We start from the raw sequence: 21,178 nt of genomic DNA, 5'->3' as shown, positions 1-21,178 counted from the left end.
TTCTGTGCTGTAACTTTTCCAAGGTTCTAAGCTATTGGATAATTCAAAAAAGGCACAAGATTTGAACATATTCCTGTTGTTTTCAGAGAACAGAACCCTGTGTACGAATGTATGTCGATGTTACCAAGCGTAAATGAGCTATATTATGAGCTCAGCTGATTAATCTTAAATTGGTTGTTAGTGTAACTATTAGCACAGAAGATTGTTCAGCAGATGCTGTCTGATCGCAGAATCACAACTAACAGTAGACATTTTGTTTTTGGTTTTGCAAGCATGGGTTGGTTGACAATAGTCTGTACTCTGCCTATTACGAACAATTTAAGGAACATGCTATTTGATTCAATCAGCCAATCGTTGGGATGTACAACCTACATGCCCTTATTGCACCAGCACGGAAATTCATACACTACGTTGCTCAATTGTATTGTAGGCAGAATGTCCATTTAGACTGATGGCATTATCCTGTTAGTGGAAAATACCACTCATGTAGCCACTGCATAGTAGCAGCATGAAACTGTTTGCTTAACCTGTTGTTTAATTTTTTTTTAGATACTTTGCCTATCCAGGGTAATTTGAGGTAGACCAGGCACTTTGCAGGCCCAAGTCTGCACAATACACAGCTAACAATGATCTGATCAGGATAGCCATGGTCTGGTAGGATAGCTTTGATGTGCTCTATTTGTGCATCAAGCTTGCAAAGTGGGCTAGGGCCCTATTTGCATAATTGTTGATAAATTCAATCTTAAATCCCAATGTGTATATTGACTGGGGAAGGTAGGCTTGTGGTAGACAGTAGTGGAAAATCCATTAGCAGATTTCTCAACTAGCACATTGAGGAAAGGGAGCACATTAGACTGCTCCATTTCAAAAGTAGAGTTAAGTATGGGATGGGGCATATTAAGGTGTGTAAGAAAATCCTTACACAAAACCTCAGATTCAAAGATCGTGAACGTACCATCTACATCTTGGAAATATGCATAGGGTAGGAGAAGAAATTAGAGCTCATTCTATCAAAACCATGTTTCTTGTGAAGACCAACAAAAAAATTACTGAGCGCTGGACCTAGAGGGGATCCCATGACTACACCATCTATTTGGGGCTACATGGTGTGGTTAAAAGTGAACTTGACTGTGCAAGTTGCAGTGAACTTGACTGTGCAAGTTGCTAAGTTCATAAGTTCAATTAATACAGATTCAGGATATGATAGTGCATCTGTAGTGCCGTGATATTGTGTCGCAAATGTCGATGGCTTCCTTCAGCAACATGTTCGTAAATAAGCTCAGAATGTCAAAAGAGCACATAGACAAGGCATTGTTATCAATATGTAGGTCATGTACAGTACATGAGAGATTGAGTTGGTTAGGATTATATTCGCTGGGGTTCAGGAGAATAAGGGGGGATCTCATAGAAACCTATAAAATTCTAACAGGACTAGACAGGGTATATACAGGAAGGATGGTGGGGGAGTCCAGAACTAGGGGTCACAGACTGAGGACTGATCATAATTATCATGATGAATGGCAGAGCAGGCTCGAAGGGCTGAATGGCCCACTCCTGCTCCTAGTTTCTATGTTTCACAAAGGTGAAGGGATTCTAGGGATTCTTCATTGTGCACATGGCAAACTCACTGAGAACGAGCTATAGAAATTCACTCAACCATTTAACCAATTCATACTGCATAGAACTTGTCAATGATAAAATAAGGCGTAATAATCACTTGTGTGTCTCTTTGGTAGCCCATACATGCAAGGACGGAGTGAGCCATAAAGGTGGATCCTATCATGTACGTTGCAAGGCAGCTCATTACTCTAATTTAATATTCCATGAGGCTTAACAAGTACAGTATAGCAAACTTACAAAAGAAAATAGACCAATCAGCCCAACCAGTCCACGCTGACATTTACTTTCCAAGTGAACAAATCATTATAGTGACATTAACCCACCCTTTTTCCTCATTCATCTATCCAATCTTATCTTGAACGTTGACAATTTCTACCTCAATCACCAAGCAAATTCCACAGCCTCACAGCTCTGTGGAAGTTTCCTCTGCCCTCTTTTCTGTGTGTCTTGCATTTAATCTTGTATCTACGACATCACATCCTTGAGCCTTCAACTACTGATAACAGTCTGCTTTCATCTAACCTGATCCACTCATTCTTAATTTTCTATTACATTTCTTCATAATCGTTGTTGTAATAACACATACATATAATAGAGACCAAATTTCTTATGCAGTACAATGGAATGCAATTTGAGAACATAGCTATTAATCACTATAATATCACACGCAACAGTCCACAATACCACATGGAATGGTTTACTAACCTAGCCTGTTCAATGGGTACAAAGAAATTAAAGACCAGACATGAAAAAACAGGCAGCTGGGGTTTCAGGTGCAATCAATAATAATGGAGCTTCTCCTAAATCTATACTTAAAAACTAAGAACATCAGCCGCCAATGCATTTTTCACAGGCGTTAAATAATTCTAGTGAAATAGACAATGATAATTGAACCAAGTGATCTTTATATGCATTAACCAAGGCAATTCTTAGGCGAGTAAACCTTTGTCATAATTTTCCAAGAACAAAATCTTTTGGATAAAATCTGCTCAGAAGGAAGGCATAACTTCTGATACACATAAGAAAACTTCAATCTTACAGTCATAGTGATTTCAGCACTAAATCAACCGTGGTTAATAAAAGAAGTTAAAGATTGCATTAGGTTAAAGGAAGTGGCTTATAAGGGTAAGAGAAAGTTGTAAGACTGAGGATTGGGAGCAATTTAGAACCCAGCAAAGGAGCACCAGGAAACTGATTAGAAAAAGGGAAAAGAGAATGTGAATGCAAACTAGCGCAGAAAATAAAGGCAGGCTGTAAAAGCTTCTTTAGGTATGCAAAAAGAAAAAGATTAACTAGGACAAATGTGGGCCCATTACAGGTGGGGACAGGAAAACATATAGTGGAGAACAGGGAAACGACAGAGAGATTACTTTGCGTCTATCTTCACAAAAGAAGATACAGAAAAATCTCCCAGATATACAAGGCGAACAAGAGGCTTGTGAAACTGAGGAACTAAAAGGAATTAATATTAGTAAAGAGGTAGTACTTGAAAAGTTAACTGGATTGAAGGTGACCAGATGAGCTTCATCCCAGAGTGCAAAGGGGGTGGTTAGAGAGATAGTGGATGTATTGGTGGTTATCTTTCAAAATTCAATAGATTCTGAAAAGGTTCCTACATACTGGTAAGTAGCAAATGTAATCCCACTATTTAAGAAGGGCGGAAGAGGAAGAATGGAGAATTAACAGACTTGTTAGTTTGACGTTAGGAGTAGCAAAAATGTTAGAATCTATTATAAATGATATAACTGGACATTTAGAAAAGAATGATAAAATTGCACAAAGTGAACATGGATTTACAAAAAGGAAATCATGTTTGACAAACTTGTAGCTTTTTTTGAGGATATTACTTTTAGCGTTGAAAAAGGAGTACCAGTGGATGTGCTTGCTGTATTTGGGTTTTCAGAACGCTTTCGATAAGGTCCCACATAGGAGGTAAGTTAATAAAATTAGAGCGCATGGGATTGGGGGAAATATACTAGTATGGATTGAGAATTGGTTAATAGACAAAAGCAGAGAGTAGGGATAAATGGATCATTCTTGGCATGGCAGCCTATTACTAATGGGGTACCGCAAGGATCGGTGCTAGGTCCACAGCTGTTCACAATCTATATAAATGATTTGGATGAGGGGACCAATTGTTAAATCTCCACACTTGCTGATGACACCAAACTGGGTGGGAATGTAAATTGTGAGAAGGATGCAAAGAGACTTCAAGAGGACTTGAACAGGCTAAATGAATGGGCTAGAACATGGCAGATGGGATATAATGTAAATGTGTGTAAAGTTATTCACTTTGCTAGAAAAATGTAGAAAGGCAGAGTATTTTTCAAATGATGAGAGCTTGGTAAGTGCAGGTGTCCAAACGGACCTGGATGTCCTTGTTCATGAGTCACTAAAAGTTAGCACGCAGATGGAGCAAGCAATTAAGGTGAATGGCATATTGGCCTTCATTGCAAGGGGATTTGAGGACAGGAGTAAAGATGTCTTGCTGCAGTTATATAGAGCCTTGGTGAAACATCATCTGGAGTATTGTGTACAGTTTTGGTCCCCTTATCTAAGGAGAGATGTACTTGCCATGGAGGGAGTGCAACGGAGATTCATAAGATTAATCCCTGGGATGGCAGGATTATTTTATAAGGAGGGACTGGGTCTGTATTCCGTTGAGTTTCAAAGAATGAGGGAATTTAAACTTACAAAATTCTTAGAGCATGACAAGGTAGACATAGATAAGATGTTTTCCCTAGCTGATGAATCTAAAACCAGCAGACATATTCTCAGGATAACGGGTAGGTTATTTAAGACTGAGATGAGGGGGAATTTCTTCACTCAGTGGTGAATCTTTGGAATTCTCTACCCCAGAGGGCATTAGAAGCTCAATCATTGAACATATTCAAAACAGTAATTGATAGATTTCTGGAGACTAGTGACATCAAGGGATATGGAGATAGCGTGGGAAAGTGGTGTTGAGGTAGATGATCAGCCATGTTCCAATTGAATGGCGGAGCAGGTTCGACAGACTGAATGACCTAATTCTGTTCCTATGTCTTGTGTCCTATGCAAAAATGTGCTTTCAATAATTGAGTTTTTGCCTCGACTTCCATATTATGTAAGAAAATCTTCGATGTACATGTTTAAGTCATAAAATGTACAAAATCAATGATAATTAAATGCTGGCAAACTTTCTGCTAATGAAGACTCAGTTTCATACAATACCAAAGGTTATCACATACTATTAATAACTAAAATGAATGTTGCATAGAAGTACAAGCACCAAATAAATTTATTCAACACAGGTGCTATATTGCACATCACTTTTCAAACGTGTACTTGTCAATCTTGGAACATTTAGAAATGATATTTACAATCTAAAAGAGATTCAAGGTGTGTTTACTTATTAAGACCAACACTTTTAAACTAATTAGCCTCACTTATTAAGTCTGCAAAAGTCATTATCCATAGAAATTAAAATTAGTGATATCAATAAAGCAAACAGATTTTAAGCGACTAATTAAACTATCCTCATCAGCTATTAATCCATAGTCAAAGTAAAATCAAAGCAACTTCATGTGCCTATTTCTCCACAACAGTTTAGTTACAAATTACTGGAATCTGGAAAGCAACGTACACATCTCATATTATACACTTACTATCAATAATAAATTGCCTAAACATATGAAATTATACAACTCAAGGCAATATTTAATCGCCAACCATAATACTAGCCATCATTTGTGCAGTAAAAAAATCAGTCTATTCTCGTCAGCCTGATTTATTAGGCCACAAAAGCTGTAAGACATACATGCACTAAATTTATTTAATATTGCAGTAAACTTCAAATAAACATTAAATATTGCAGAATTCAAATTTCAAATGTAAGTAGATAGTAAGGACCGAAAGAAACATTTTTAATACAAAATGCCTTGAATGACCCGAGCACTTCTAAGACAGTGTCTAGGCCGCACGAAGACTGAAGACACAGGCCGGAACCAATGGCTATGCATTACTGCAGATTATTATTTGCCACACAAATACCTACGGGCCTATGCAGCAACAAGGACATAATTTTACCACTTACTTGCATTTAACACGTCCAGCAGCTCTGCACAGTTTTCGCACATCTTTCACTAATTTAACCATTTATCTGCCCGACAGCTTCTTGTTAACTTCAATTGTTTGTTGTGCGATCGTTCGTTGTTTTGAAAAGGCGCTGAGGGAGGGGGAAGGGAGGGTAAGAGAGAAAAAAATCTGAATGCAAATTAACCGATCCGCACCACAACGACCAGCTCGAACCTCCGCGCCATTTTGATTTGGACAAGTCAGACGAACAACTTCGGGTGTTTCCGCCTGCAATCGGCTCCTTCTCCTGCGCCGCGTACCACACGCAGCGCCCAAGATGGCCGTTCCTCCCCGCCACAGGCGGCGCGCGCGTTCGTATGTCATTGCTACGGCAACCTACGTAACCACGGGGATGGCCGCCATTCCCCCGCTCCCGGACTGACAGAGAATGGAAGGAAGTTCGTGCATGTGTGTGTCAGATAGGGGTTGTAACCGTATCGAAGTAGTTGATGTGTGTTTCGTGGTGTTATTTTACTCTTTACTGAAGCACATTGTTTGCTTATTATGCTAAGTTTTTCATTGGCGAAACAGTTGCATTATTTTTAAGAAAAACATCTCTGAAGAGTGAGGGAAAAGAACACTCAGTTCATCAAAGACGGTTCTTCCATCCGATGGTGGTGCAAGCACTCCCTGGTAGGGTGACTGTTCTGGAGGAATCACTTGCTGCTGTCCGTCGAAACACCGCCCAACTCCAATTGAAATGAATGACCCATTTTCCGTAGGAACTTGCTAAAGTGCCTTTTAAAGTAATTAATTTAGTGTTGAAATGTTTAGATTTATAAAACTGGCATAGAATCATAGAATGGTTATAGCACAGAAAGAGGCTTTTCGGCCTGTCGTGCCTGTGCCAGCTCTATAAGAGCAACTCACCTAGTCCTATTCCCCTGCCCAGTCCCTGTGGTTCTGTAATTTTTTTTCTCATCAGGTAATGATTCAATTCTCTTTTGAAAATGATGATTGAATCTGCCTTGTGCATTCTGGACCCTAACCACTCGCTGCACAAAAAACGTTTTTCCTCATGTTGCTTCCTTTGTGAACCTTAAACAGGTGTCTGTTTGTTCTTGATCCTTCCACCAATGGGAACTCTTTCTCCCTATCTACTCTGTCCAGAATCCCCCCCATGATTTTGAACACCTCTATCAAATCTTCTCTCAACCTCCACTTCTCCAAGGAGAACAGCCCCACATTCTCCAATCTGTCCACATAACTGAAGTTCCTCATCCTTGGAACCATTCTCATGAACTTTCATTGCACCCTTCCTAATGTCTACACATCCTTCTTAAAGATGCACAGTACTGGACACAATACTCCAGTTGAAACTGAACCAGTGTTTTATACAGATTTTTCATAACTTCCTTGCTTTTGTACTCTATATCCCTATTTATAAAGCAACTGAATCCCATATGCTTTAATAACTGCTCTCAACCTGCCTTGCCACCTTCAATGTGATTTGTGCACATATATCCCCAGGTTCTACTGCTCTTTTTTTTTAAAAAAAACCTTTATTTTGCTCTCATTCTTCTGACCAAAATAGATTACTTCACATTTCTCTGCATTAAATTTCATCTGCTACTTGCCATTCCACCAGCCAACCTATGAACTTTTGAAGTTTAACACTATCCTCCTCAGAGTTCACAGTACTTCCAAGTTTTAAGTCATCTGCAAATTTTGAAATTGTGCCCTGTATATCCAAGTCTAGGTCAATATATATCAAGAAAAGCAGGGGTCCTAACACCAATCTCCCGGGAGCCCTATTATCAACCTTCCACTAGTCCAGAAAACAATTGTACATCACTACTCTCCTGTCACAGCCAAATTTGTATCCATGCTGCTCCTGTCTCTTTTATTCCATGGACTCTAACTTTGCTGACAAGCCTGTTATGTGGCACTTTATCAAATGCCTTTTGGATGTAAATGTACACCGCATCAACACCTCAACCTTCTCTGTTATCTCATCAAAAGACTCAAGCAAGTTAGTTAAAGACGATTAGCCCTTAAATCCACGCAGGCTTTCCTTAATTAATCTATATTTGCCCAAGTGACTACTAATTTTCTCCCGAATTAATGTTTGTAAAAGTTTCCCACCACCGAGGTTGAGTTAACTGCCCTGTAGTTGCTGCACTTATCATTGCATCCTTTTTTGAACCAGGGTGCAACGTTCACATATAGAACTTGCATTACAGTAATAGAAACTACAATGTTGTCTGCAGACAATTGGGCACAATGTAATGGACCATATTTGATGTATTTTAACTCTGATACTCCACCTTTTTCCTTACACCAGAATCAGATATAAAATACTTGTATTTTCAATTTATTACTTTCTCAAGATTTGAAAATTTTTACTTTTTTCATCAACAAAATAAATCTCCAAGCCTTAGTCTGCTTCTGCTTCCTAACCAGTTTGTATTTGGCAAACAGAGTGACTACTCTGTCTGGCAATGTGGCAACCCCATGAGTAACATCGTTTAGTTCCCCTGTCGGTTGAAGCAGGGTGATAAGATACTAACTGAAGAGGAAGGTCAGTTGTTCTACCTTAATTCATCCACCCGGAAACATATATGTTATTTCCCCTCCCTCCACCTCCACCATTGCTACCATTTTCTTAACTCCATTACTCTATCTACAAGTCTGTTCCAGATGTTGATTACCGGTTTACATCAATCCTAAATTTAATCCAGTATCCTTTTGTCCTGCTCTCAATTCAAATTGTAGCAGTAGTGTGAATTTACCTTTTTTTCATTTTGTCCACTATCTTGTATACCTCTATATAAGGTCACTTTTCAGATTTCTCCATTCAAGGCTGAAAAGCCTGAATGTCTGCAGTCTTTCATCATAACTCAGCTGGCTGTCACTACAGATCAGCTGAGTTCTGAAGAGTCATATTCAACTCAAAACGTTAACTCTGTTTCTCTCTCCACAGATGTTGCCAGACCTGCTGAGTTTTTTCAGCATTTCTGTTTTTATTTCATTGAGCATCTGTAGTATTTTGCTTTTATTATTACAGATCATCTCTCTCTCCACTACTTTGTGCCTGAATGTCTTCCAGGTTTCTTGGTGACCAGAACTGGATGCAGTATTAAAGATGTTCTCTAACCAGAACAGTTTTGCCATGACTTCCTCTAGCATGTATTCGGTTGCTTTGGCTACTTGGTTCAACATTTGGTTTTCTTAATTGCTACTTTGTTTTGGTTAGACATGTTAAAAGTCAATTCTAAGAATCCTAGGTCTTTTTCAATTACACTATCATTTCAGTACCACTCATTGAGCACATCTGGGACTGTTAAGCGCCACAGGGAGTGATGCCTAATAGAGACACAATAATATTATGACTTAATTGTTTCATTTTGTTCTGTTTAATTAGACTTTATTTTAAATTGTTTTATTGTGCCTCCTTACAAGGGGACACTTTACATTGTTTTGTTGGCAATGACAACCTTATTTGATTATTTTAAAAAAGCATGTCACTCATTTTTCCTTCTTATGTACAGTACTTTACAAATCTAAGTGGTTGCTTCTTGGAATATTCTTGAATTTAAACTGAGGACCATGCCTATAGAGGCCACCAATGGGATTGGCCATTCCCATGACATCAGGACAGATGGATGATGTTTAAACATGAATTTAGAGTAACATCATTTGCAAAGTTGTATATGTGTTTATTTTTAAATGTGTTTCAAAAGTGAAGGTCAAATGCTATCATCTTGGTACAGTAGCTGGAAAAGAATGCTGCAGAAGATGTAGCCATCACAACAAACTTAAACAATATAAGTTATCTTTTTATTTTTATATGCTCATATAAATGTTACTAAGTCTTAATTACTGGTTTAATTTTCCATTGACCCATACGGGACCAGAGGACCTAAGTCTAAGTAAGTAAGTAAGCTGGTTCAATCTAATTAAATATTAGAATGTCTTTTGATGAGATCAAATTGGTATAATCAGCATCAAAATTCTTTAAAGTAAAATAAATGGCTTGTCTAGATTTTGTGTGATGTAGACACTTGGTTTCATCATATTGGAATGTGCAAACTTGTATATTGAGAGATTGATACAACCGTTGTTAATTGTAAATACTAATTATAAAAGAAAGATTTCCATTGGTATAACATCTTTCTTATCCTTAAAGTCGAGCATCCCAGCCAATTTATTCCTTCAGAAATGTTTTATATAAATTAATTAGATATAGAAAAATGTATTTGGGAAAACTACTTAGACCACTTTCAGAGGGCAATGAAAAATCATAGCTGACCCTGCCAATGATGCCCACATTCTGATAAATAATATAGAAAAGTTGTTGGCTTTGGCTCAGTGGTAGCACACACACCTCTGAGTCAAAATACCTCTTCCAGAGATTTGCATACATAATCTAGGCTGGCACTTCACTGCAGTACCGAAGGATGAACCAAGCCCTTATGCTCCGTCAGGTGGACCAGATCCCATGGTATCATTCGAAGAAGTGTGGGGGATTTCACCCAGTGCCCTGTCCAACATTTATTCCTCAACTAACACCTTAAACAGATGATCTGGTCATTTATTTAATTTTTGTGTGCCTTGCTGTGCACAAATTAGATGCCATGATCCCTATATTACAATGGTGGCAACAATTCAGCAAGTACTTCGTTGACTGTAAATGCTTTGGGATGTTCTGAAGTTACATAAATGCAAGTTATTCCTTTAGGCGATGAGGAACGGCAGTTGCTCGAAAGTGATATCATTGTGTTTGAATTCTCAGCCAAGGAATAATACGTACTTGAAGGGAGATAGATGGAGGAAAAAAAACAAATTACAAAGGTATATCAATAATCTGTCCAAGCAAATAAATACTTTACCTGACCTACTACACTCAAAAAATTCAGAAATACACTCCATTATTGTAAAATTATATCCTTTTGTTTACTTAAGATTAATGGCCAGTTGGCTATGGTGCCATCACATTTCTATCCCTGCATATGGCAGGTGAATAAATGTTCTGTTGATTTTATCATTCAGTGCATTTATTTATACCAAAAATAAAAGAAATATGACTCAAGAATGATTTCACAAATGTTAATATTTAGAACAGAAGTTTTTCTATCTTGAAAGTTGGATTTGGCCTGAATTTGAGAAAGAAGAAGGATATAGCTGCGCCATCTGGATTTTTCAAAAGTGATTAACCTGAAGGCATTTTGCTTTTGTCATTATTTCTAATTCACTTTCATCTCCTCCTTACTAATTTAACCAATTGGTGTTCCTTTATTTGTTAGAATATATTTAATTAACATACAGGAGCCTATATGAATTAACAAAAGAAATTTGGAACAAAAAAACTAAGACCATTCTAGAACATTTGAATAGCATTTCAAACTGACCCCAGGTCTATAACTTGACATGAAGATTTTAAAAAATAATAAGCGCTATGTCCTGAAACCAAAATTTTATTTGGCTCTTCCGTATTTTAATTTTGTGCTGTCAGTTCGATGGATTTAAAATTGTACTCTGAGAACATTTTCAAATATTTAGGACGTTTGTTGAAATAGAATGGTTATTTATTAAAATTAACCTTAAACCACTTCAGAAAAATAAAGAATCTGCTAACATTTTATGACAGAACAACAAATTAACTTTTATTCCTTTTCAGTTTTCAAACCTCATCTTGCTGGAGCAATATTTTATGTTACCAATTGTTATGATCTTCATAGAGACCAATAACGTTTAAAATGAGATTTGAACTTCCAGTTACTAGCTGAAAGAATGACATGGCAAGATTTCATGCTTTGAAACTTTTACTGTAACAAATCACTAAAGGAAACACTCTTCACTAAACACTATTTTCTTTTTGTAGGCAACGTACACTTTAAACTACAGAAAGTGATATTTCTTTTTTATACTTATCACCCATGGAATTATAATCCTTTTAGCAAACAGTCCACTGTTGTCCCAACTTCCAATGGGCTTCGCTGAGTAGTAACTTCAAGTGACTAACTTTAGGCTCTTTCCTCTATTTTCGGAGAATTTCTTAAATCCACCGTCAGCAGTGAAGCCTGTTCTGATGATTCTTCTTCCCCCTGGCCAACCAGAACAAATTTCCTGAAATCCTCAGAAGGCTGCAAGATGCACCTCTTTGACTAAAGACCATCTTTCTTTCACATCCGGCTGTCGTAGCTTACAAAGCCATGCTGCCTCTTCTCTCTGCTGACCACACAGAACTGATGTCTGTCTGTGATATTCGTTGATTTGTAAGGAAGCTTGCAGCCTAATCTCAAAAGTGGCTATCTCTATCCTCTTCCCCATGGCAACATGAAACACGCTAACCTTGCATCCAGGTAGAACTGCTAATTAGCTATTCTGACCCCAAGTCCCTTTCATCTTAGAAGTAAGTGCACAGTTTACAGCATTACTATTTACTACCCGATACCTACAGCACCTTTCTGGGACTTTGGGAGACTCAGAGATTACTCACTATAAACTCAGAGACTGCTGCCTTATATTCAAGCATAAATACTTTGCAACTTCTTCTCAGTAAAACAACTTAAGCCTTCCTTTGATCTGTAACAATCAGACCAGCCATGCTTGCTGTCAGGCCGACTCCAGAACAAGCTACTTGATCCCTTTCATTTACTCTAAATTTAAAGCTACAGTCCTAAAATACAATAATCTTATAAACACAATACCATTCTTCACATATTGGTCTTGATAGTATCAATAGGCCATTCGCCAAAGGGACTCTGGCGGAAGCTAAATTATAAAAGTTTTACATAATTTGATCTAAATTGTAGTGAAGCCAGCACACTGAGATTTGCACATGCGCCCAGTCGATTTCCAGGACTTTTCTTTAGGAATACATTTTAGCTGTTTGAAATGAGTACAGGTCTCATTTCAATATTGCAGTGAGGTTAAATCAGTTAAAAGTTGTCAAAGCTGAGTTTCTGCTTTTCAGATTCTACAGATGCCTAACCAGTGGTTCTTAAAAGGACCATTGAAACCCACAAAAGTACGTGCAAGTAGTTTGGAACCAATCTCACTTTCAGATTAACATTGCTGCCCACTCAACCCTTCTGATTTACCTAGCTGTAAAATTTCAACGGGCTTTGTATGAGCTTTACAAGCAACTAATCAGTCAGGTTTTATTCCTCCATTTGCATGATGAGAGATCTGCTTTTGTACGCCGTATCTGAAACTGTGGTTATAATTGGTAATTTATTTGTCTTATGTATCACAATATAAATAAGTCAGGAGTGATGGAATGCTGTGTGTAGTTGAGTGAACTTGAGTGTAGATCCAACAACACATAAGAAGCTGGACATCATCCAGGACAAAGTAACCTTCTTGATCAACATCCCATCCACCACTTGAAACATCCATACCCTCCACCACTGGCATACAGTGGCAACAGTGTGTACCATCTACAAGATGCACTGCAGTAACTCGTCAAGCCTCCTTCAACAGCATCTTTCAAACCTGTAACTTCTACCATCTAGAAGGACAAGGCCAGCAGACACATGGGAACACCACCACCTGTAAGTCCCCCTTCAAGCTACACACCATCCTGACTAGGAACTATATCGCCATCCCTTCACTGTCACTGGGTCAAAAACTTTGAACTCCTTTCCTGACAACACTATGGGTGTACCTATCCCACGTGAACTGCAGCAGTTCAGGAAGGTTCACTGCCCTCTTAACCTCCGTTAATCTCTCCCTCCATGTAAGCTCCATAAACCATGTTTTGTGTGCAGCTGGATGGAACAGCACTCAGATAAAAGCAAAATACTGTGGATGCTCGAAATCTAGAATAAAAACAAAAATACCTGGAAAAACTCAGCAAGTCTGACAGCATCTGCGTAGAGGGATACAGTTGACGTTTCGAGTCCGTATGACCCTTCATCAGAACTAAGACGTATAGAAATGAGATGAAATATAAACTGGTAGAAGGGGGTGGGACAGGAGAGCTTGATAGGGGGCCAGAGATAGGTGGAAGCACAGAAGAGACTGCCAAAGATGTCATTGACAAAAGGACAAAGGGGTGTTGATGGTGGTGATATTATCTAAAGGATGTGCTAATGGGGACATTAAGGGTAGCAAGCAGGACAAGCTACTGGCAGATGGCCCAAGTTGGGGTGGGACGGGGGAAAGGGATTGAAATGGGCTAAAAAGCGGAGGTGAAACAATAGATCGAAATAAATTTAAAAATAGGAGGGAAAAGAAAAATATATAGTTGTAAAAAAGTTATAAATTATTGGAAAAAGGGGGATCAGAAAGGGGGTGGGGATGGAGGAGAGAGTTCATGATCTGAAATTGTTGAACTCAATATTAAGTCCGGAAGGCTGTAAAGCGCCTAGTCGGAAGATGAGGTGCTGTTCCTCCAGTTTGCGTTGAGCTTCACTGGAACATTGCAGTTCCAGTGAAGGACAGACATGTGGGCACGAGAGCAGGGTGGTGTGTTAAAATGGCAAGCGACAGGGAGGTCTGGGTCATGCTTGCGGACAGACCGAAGGTGTTCCACAAAGCGGTCACCCAGTCTGTGTTTGGTCTCTCCAAAGTAGAGGAGACCGCATTGGAAGCAGCGAATGCAGTAGACTAAATTGAGGGAAGTGCAAGTGCTGCTTCACTTGAAAGGAGTGTTTGGACCCTTGGTCGGTGAGGAGGGGGGAAGTAAAGGGGCAGGTGTTGCACCTTCTGTGGCTGCATGGGAAGGTGCCGTGGAAGGGGGTTGAGGTGTAGGGGGTGATGGAGGAGTGGACCAGGGTGTCCCGGAGGGAACGATCCCTCAACTGCTTCCATTCTAATCTATCTAAACTTAGCCAGAGTGTCACTTGGAATGGCTTCTCTTCCGGCTCCTGTATTGTAATCATTGTTGTCCCCCAAGGATCTATCTATTTCTAATCTACATGCTGCTCCTTGATGACATAATCCAAAAAAACAGCGTTGATGTTCACATCTCTCTCAACTCCTCTACTGTCAAATTTGTAAGATCATTTCTGAGCCCATCATTGACTTCATTTGTTCCCATCTCAACTTTTTTACCCTATCTATATCTTGCTTCACTTCCATATCTTCCATGTGCAAAAACCGAACAACTTTAGTATTGCTGCTGCCAAGGGAGCACGCCTACCTCTTATCAGCCACACTGCCAACAAGAGTGCATATGATACGATGTGCCCACCCCTCAGCCCTCTGAGTAGGTCTGGGAGGATGTTATGAAGATCCTGTCATAATGTTCTAGTTTCATGGTTTATTTTAATATTTTAGAGGTAACTTTTAGTTTGGGAAGGTTAAATTTTTGATGTAAGGTAACAACCTCTGGGGGGGGTCAGATGTTGCCAGACCACCCAAGGTATTTACATATCAAAGATCCTTCCATGTGTACTTAACAAGGTCAGAGGTAGAAGGGTGAAAGCCATAACATGGCAGGAGGGCTTGTTTACCTGAGATAGTGTGCCTGAGTTGCATTCTCCTGTCTTTGTTAGAGTGGTAAATTATTCATGCATACCTCAGGGTTAAAAGGTTTGGTGTGAAGCTAAAAGCACCTCTGTAAACAAGGGGGTTTCTTGGTGGAACCAGCAAGTCTGGAAAAAGGGTCGTTAACTCGTTTAGAGATATAAATTATTCATGTGGGTCCCTTCCACATTACCATGGAGACAGCTTGCCGGGAACTGCACTTTTGTGTGGGGTTAATCTGCTTTTTTGCTCACATAAACAAGCAGTTCAGCTTGGGTACAGGCAGAGAGTCTGCCAAGAGGTGTAAAGCAACTGTAGATCAGAAGCAGGGCTACTAGAAATCAGGAGTATTTCTGAACTGGAGTAACTAAGTAAGAATGCAGTGAGCCACATGCTTGAGCTGGAGTATCCACAATTGTGAGGTGCTTAAGGAGTGGTGGAGGACCATTTAGCTGGATGCTAGCGGAAGAACCCCAAGAAAGCTCATACCTCAGAAGATAGCAGGAACACCGAGGAGAATTCAAGCGAATTCCTGAGTAGCGCTTTGGTTTGGTCCCAGGAAGTGAAGGAACCTTCAAGAGCCTGATAAGTAGCCAAAGACTTCTTGTGAGTGCAGTCAAAGTGGAAAGGGGAAGTTCAGTTGAGGATTTCAGTCTTAAAGTATAAGTGATCGTGTTTTTGATTATAAAGTATAATTGATGATCTAAGATAGTGTTTAGTTAGTACTGTTTGCTTTGACTATTGTATAGTAAAATTCATTTGTTTTAAACCGTGGAATTTTGTGGCTTAATTCTTTCAGTAGATAATTGGGATTTTGAATTCTTCTTGAAACATTAATCGTCATCGTAACAACTCCTACCATCTTTAATGCAAGCAGCTGCCTAGTATGTCACTGGTATTGCAACTGTGCATGAGCAGGAAGTGTACCCTCTGCAGTTGTGGCATCAACAAATGCAGCCACATATCTTTCCTGAAATAGTGCCCAAAATTGAATCCTGTTTTGCACATGGGGCCTGACCAAGGCTCTATACAACCGAAGAATCTCCACCTGAGTTTTGAATTTTAACCCCGCCCTCCCTTGAGATAATTACTAACTTGCTTTTACCTTTGTGATTACCTCATGTACCTGCGCACTAGATTTTATTGATTTGTGCTAACAAAATATTCAATTCCTATTGGTCTTTCACCATTAAGAAAATATTCCAATTTGTCTTTCTCATATCCAAGAGAGCCTCACTCAGAGCTCCATTTGCTATAGTGTCACCCACTCATTTTAGTCCATCAGCTCTTTGCAATTTCCACACAACTTACTATGCCTCCTAAATGCCATCCATAAACTTGGATATACATTTTTTTAAAAATATTCTTTCACAGGATATGGGTGTCACTGGCTAGGCCATCACTTGTTGCTCATCGATAAAAGCAAAATACTGCAGATGCTGGAAATCTGAAATAAAAACAGAAAATGCTGGAAAAACTCAGCTGGTCTGCCAGCATCTGTGGAGAGAGAAACAGATTTAACATTTTGAAAACATTAACTCTGTTTCTCCCTCCAAAGATGCTGACTGACCTGCTGAGTTTTCCCTGCATTTTCTGTTTTTATTTGTTGCCCATCCCTTATTGCCCTTGAGAAGGTGTTGGTGAGCCACCTTCTTGAACCTCTGCAGTCCAGGTATGCACACAGTGTTGTTAGGAAAGGAGTTCCAGGATTTTGACCCAGCGATAGTGAATGGATGGAAATATAGTTCCAAGTCAGGATGGTGAATGGTTTGGAGGAGAACTTGCAGCTGGTGGTGTTCCATGCATCTGCTATCCTTGTCCTTCTAGCTGGTAGAGGTTGCAGGTTTGGAAGGTGCATCTTGTAGATGGTACATAAAAACAGAAAGCCTCAGCAGGCCTGATAGCATCTGTGGAGAGAGAAATGGAGTTAACGTTTTGAGTCCGTGTGACTTCTTCAGAAACGTTATCTCTGTTTTTCTCTCCACAGATGCTGCCAGACCTGTTGAGTTTTTCTGGCATTTTCTGTTTTGATGTTCCAGCACCTGCAGTATTTTTCTTTTATTGTAGATGGTACACCCTACGGCCAACATGCGTCGGTGATGGAGGGAGTGGATGTGAAGGTGGTGAATGGGGTGCCAATCAAGTGGGCTGCTTTCTCCTGGATAGTGTTGAGCTTCTTGATTATTGTTGGAGCTGCACCCATCCAGGCAAGTGGAGAGTATTCCATCACACTCCTGACTTGTACCTTGTAGATGGGATTCCACCATGCAATCTTAAGTTAGGTAAACAGAAAATTCAGCAGGAGAATAGAGTTTTGATTGTATACATCTCAAAATTTAATAAACTTTAAACAAACTACACAAAAAAATTGTAGCAATTATAAATTTTACTAAGGTTTATCTTGCATTAGATGTTAAGCTGACCATTGAAGTAGTTTCCCTCCTTATGACTGTGACTGTCACTGACCTGCCTCTTTTTGTTGGTTTCTGACTTACTGTAATATTTGTGCAATTACTGCCCAATATGTGGCTCTAAATTTCTTCAAAGATATACCAGAACAGGAATTTTAAAAAAAAACTATTTCACTAGATGATCTGCCATTGAGATGGTTTTTATAATTGAATGAAATGGCTCAATTCCTCCTTGGAAACCGGCCAATCTGTTCCAAACATAAATGATCAAAGACAGGTTTTCAATATAGAACAATCTATACATCAAAAGCTTAATGTACCAGATTAATGTACATTTTCTGTTAACGTTTCGAGCCTTCATTACGTTAACTGATTTCTTCTCCGCCGATGCTGCCAGACCTGCTGAGTTTTTCCAGGTAATTCTGTTTTTGTTTTGGATTTCCAGCATCCGCAGTAGCTTTTAGCTTTTTGTTTTTATATTTGTACATTTTCTGTAGCTTTTCATATGGCACAGAGGATGGTAAATGCTGAGCTGCTGAAATCCCAGAGGATCTTACTGCATTTGGACATGGACTGCTTCAATGTCTGAGGAGTCGCAAATGGTGCTGAACATTGTGCAATTATCAGTGAACATCCCCACTCCTGACCTTCTGATGGAAGGAAGATCATTGATGAAGCAGCTGAAGATGGTTGGGCTGAGGATACTACCCTAAGGAACTCCTGCAGTGATGTCCTGGAGCTGAGATGACTGACTTCCAACAACCACAATCATCTTCCTTTGTGCTGCATATGACTCCAACCAGTGGAGAGTTTTCCCCCTGATTCCCATTAACTCCAGTTTTGTTAGGACTCCTTGGTGCCACACTCAATTAAATGTGGCCTTGATGTCAAGGGCAGTCACTCTCACCTCACCTCAGGAGTTCAGCTCTTTGGTCCATGTTTGAACCAAGGCTGTAATGAGGTTAAGAGCTGAGTGGCCCAAACTGTGTATCAGTGAGCAGGTTATCGCTAAGCAAGTTCTGCTTGATAGCAACTGTTGATGACTCCTTCCATTACTTTACTGATGATGGAGAGTAGACTGATGGGGCGGTAATTGGCCAGGTTGGATTTGTCCTGCTTTTTGTGTAACAGAGCATACCTGGGCAATTTTCCACATAGCTGGGTAGATGCCAGTGTTGTAGCTGTACTGGAACAATTTGGTTAGGGGCATGGCAAGTCCTGGAGCACAAGTCTTCAGTACTATTGCCAGAATATTGTCAGGGCTTATAGCCTTTGCAGCATCCAGTGCCTTCAGCTGTTTCTTGATATCACATGGAGTGAATTGAATTGGCTGAAGACTGGCATCTGTGATGCTGGGGACGTCCGGAAGAGTCAGAGATGGATCATTCACTTGCCTTTTCTGGCTGAGGATTATAGCAAATGCCTTATCTTTTGCACTGATGTGCTGGGCCCCGCCCCTAAATCATTGAGGATGGCGATATTTGTGGATCCTCCTCCTCTAGTGAGTTGTTTAATTGTCAACCACCATTCATGACTGGATGTGACAGGACTGCAGAGTTAGATCTGATCTGTTGGTTGTGGAATCGTTTAGCTCTATCACTTGTTGCTTATGCTGTTTGGCATACAAGTAGTCCTGTGTTATATCTTCACCAGGTTAACACTTCATTTTCAGCTATGCCTGGTGCTGCATCTGACATACCCTCTTGCACTCTTTAGCGAATGAGGGTTGATGTCCTGGCTTGATGGTAATGGTAGAGTGGGGGATATGCCGGGCCATGAGGTTTCAGATTGTGTTCTAGTACAATTCTGCTGCTGCTGATGGCCCACGGTGCCTCATGGATGCCCAGTCTTTAGTTGCTCGATCTGTTCGAAAATTATCCCATTTAGTACGATGGTAGTGCTACAAAACACACTGGATGGTATCCTCAATCTGAAGATGGGACTTTGTCTTCACAACGACTGTGTGATGGTCACTCCTACCAATTGTGTCATAGACAGATGCGTCTGCAGCAGGCAGGTTGAGGATGATGAGGTCAAGTATGTTTTTCCCTCTTGTTGGTTCCCTCACCACCTGCCGTGGTCCCAGTCTAGCAGTTAGGTCCTTTACGACCCGGCCAGCTCGGTCAGGATTGAAGTCCCCCATCCAGAGTACATTCTGCGCCATTGCCGCCCTCCAAATGGTGTTCAATGTGGAGGAGCACTAAGTCATCAGCTGAGGGAGGGCAGTACGCGGCAATCAGCAGGAGGTTTCCTTGCCCATGTTTGACCTTATACCACGAGACATCATGGAGTCCGGAATTGCTGTTGAGGACTCCCAGGGCAACTCACTCCCGACTGTTTACCATTATGCTGCCACCTCTGCTGTGTCTATCCTGCCGGTGGGACAGGACATACCCAGGGATGGTGATGGTGGTATCTGGGACATAATCTGTAAGACATAATTGCTAAACTACTACTAAAATTTGGTACAAATTTCCAGTAAAACCCACTCATGCCCAGAAATCTCAAAACTTCTCGTTTTGTTGTAGGCACGGGGAAATCCACGAAAACCTTGACTTTCAGATCTCTTGGAGCCACCTTGCCATGTCCAATGGTACAGCCTGGATATGTAACTTGCGCTTTTACAAGTTCACTTTTAGCCAAGTTCATTACAAAATTAGCTCATTGTAATTGATTAAATAATTCTTCCAGATGGTATAAATGCTCTTCCCATGTTTGACTGAAAACTATCAAATCATCAACGTAAACAGCACAATTGCTCAGCCCTGTAATTACTTCGTTTGTCAGTCTTTGAAATATTGCAGGTGCATTTTTCATACTAAATGGCATAACTTTAAACTGATATAGTTCATCTGGCGCCACAAAAGTCAATATCTCCTTTGCTCTCTCCGATAATGCTACTTGCCAATATCCTCTTAGCAAGTCAATCTTTGTGATAAATTTTGATTGTCTCACTTTCTCAATGCAATCTTCCAACCGTGGTATAGGATATGAATCCGCTTTTGTCACCGCATTCACCTTTCGATAGTCCACACAGTCTTTGTGTTCCATCCAGTTTCGGTACCAGCACAATAGGCAAACTCCAGTTACTGCAACTAAACTCAATGATATCATTTTGAAGCATGAATTCAATTTTTCTCTGTCCTTGTGAAAACTTTGCTAGATTTAATCTATAAAGCTGTTGCCTTATCAAAGCTGAAACTTCTACACTCACACATCATGTATAGCTAAATTTGTCCTCCCCAGCTTATTTCCACAAATAGCTTTGTGTGACTGCATTAGCTTCTCCAAATCACTTTGACACTCATCTGGAATGTAACTCAATATTTCATTTAAATTTTCAAGTACCTCTCATTATCTAATTTGATTAGAGGAAAATCAATTTCAGAATACTTCATTTCTACCTCTTCCTCTTTATCTACCACCACCAATGCCTCGTTTTGGTCCTCTTCCTTGTCAAAGTACTTTTTAAGCATATTTACATGGCACACCCTCTGCTTCTTTCTTTTATCTGGATATTTATTAAATAATTTACTCCACTCAGTTTCTTTTCAATCCTGTAAGGCTCACTAAACCTTGCCTTTAATGAGTCACCCAGTACTGTAACAGAACTA

At 39.8% G+C, this 21,178-nt stretch overlaps 1 protein-coding gene across 1 annotated transcript in view; it reads right to left on the bottom strand.

Annotated features, from left to right (window-relative positions):
- The window catches only part of usp34 (ubiquitin specific peptidase 34), a 273,481-nt gene extending 267,604 nt beyond the window's left edge, over positions 1-5,877 (bottom strand). Inside the window, exon 1 of the mRNA XM_078556887.1 lies at positions 5,696-5,877. Coding sequence (XP_078413013.1) covers positions 5,696-5,738 — 43 coding nt within the window. The 5' untranslated portion in view covers positions 5,739-5,877. The remainder of the gene's footprint in view (positions 1-5,695) is intronic.
- Between the last annotated feature and the right edge of the window lie 15,301 nt (positions 5,878-21,178).

The sequence above is a fragment of the Cetorhinus maximus genome, chromosome 14 (genome assembly GCF_964194155.1).
Source record: "Cetorhinus maximus chromosome 14, sCetMax3.hap1.1, whole genome shotgun sequence".
Lineage (NCBI taxonomy): Eukaryota > Metazoa > Chordata > Chondrichthyes > Lamniformes > Cetorhinidae > Cetorhinus > Cetorhinus maximus.
The sequence above is the reverse complement of the archived record's forward strand: the minus strand, read 5'-3'. Positions and strand labels throughout refer to the sequence as shown.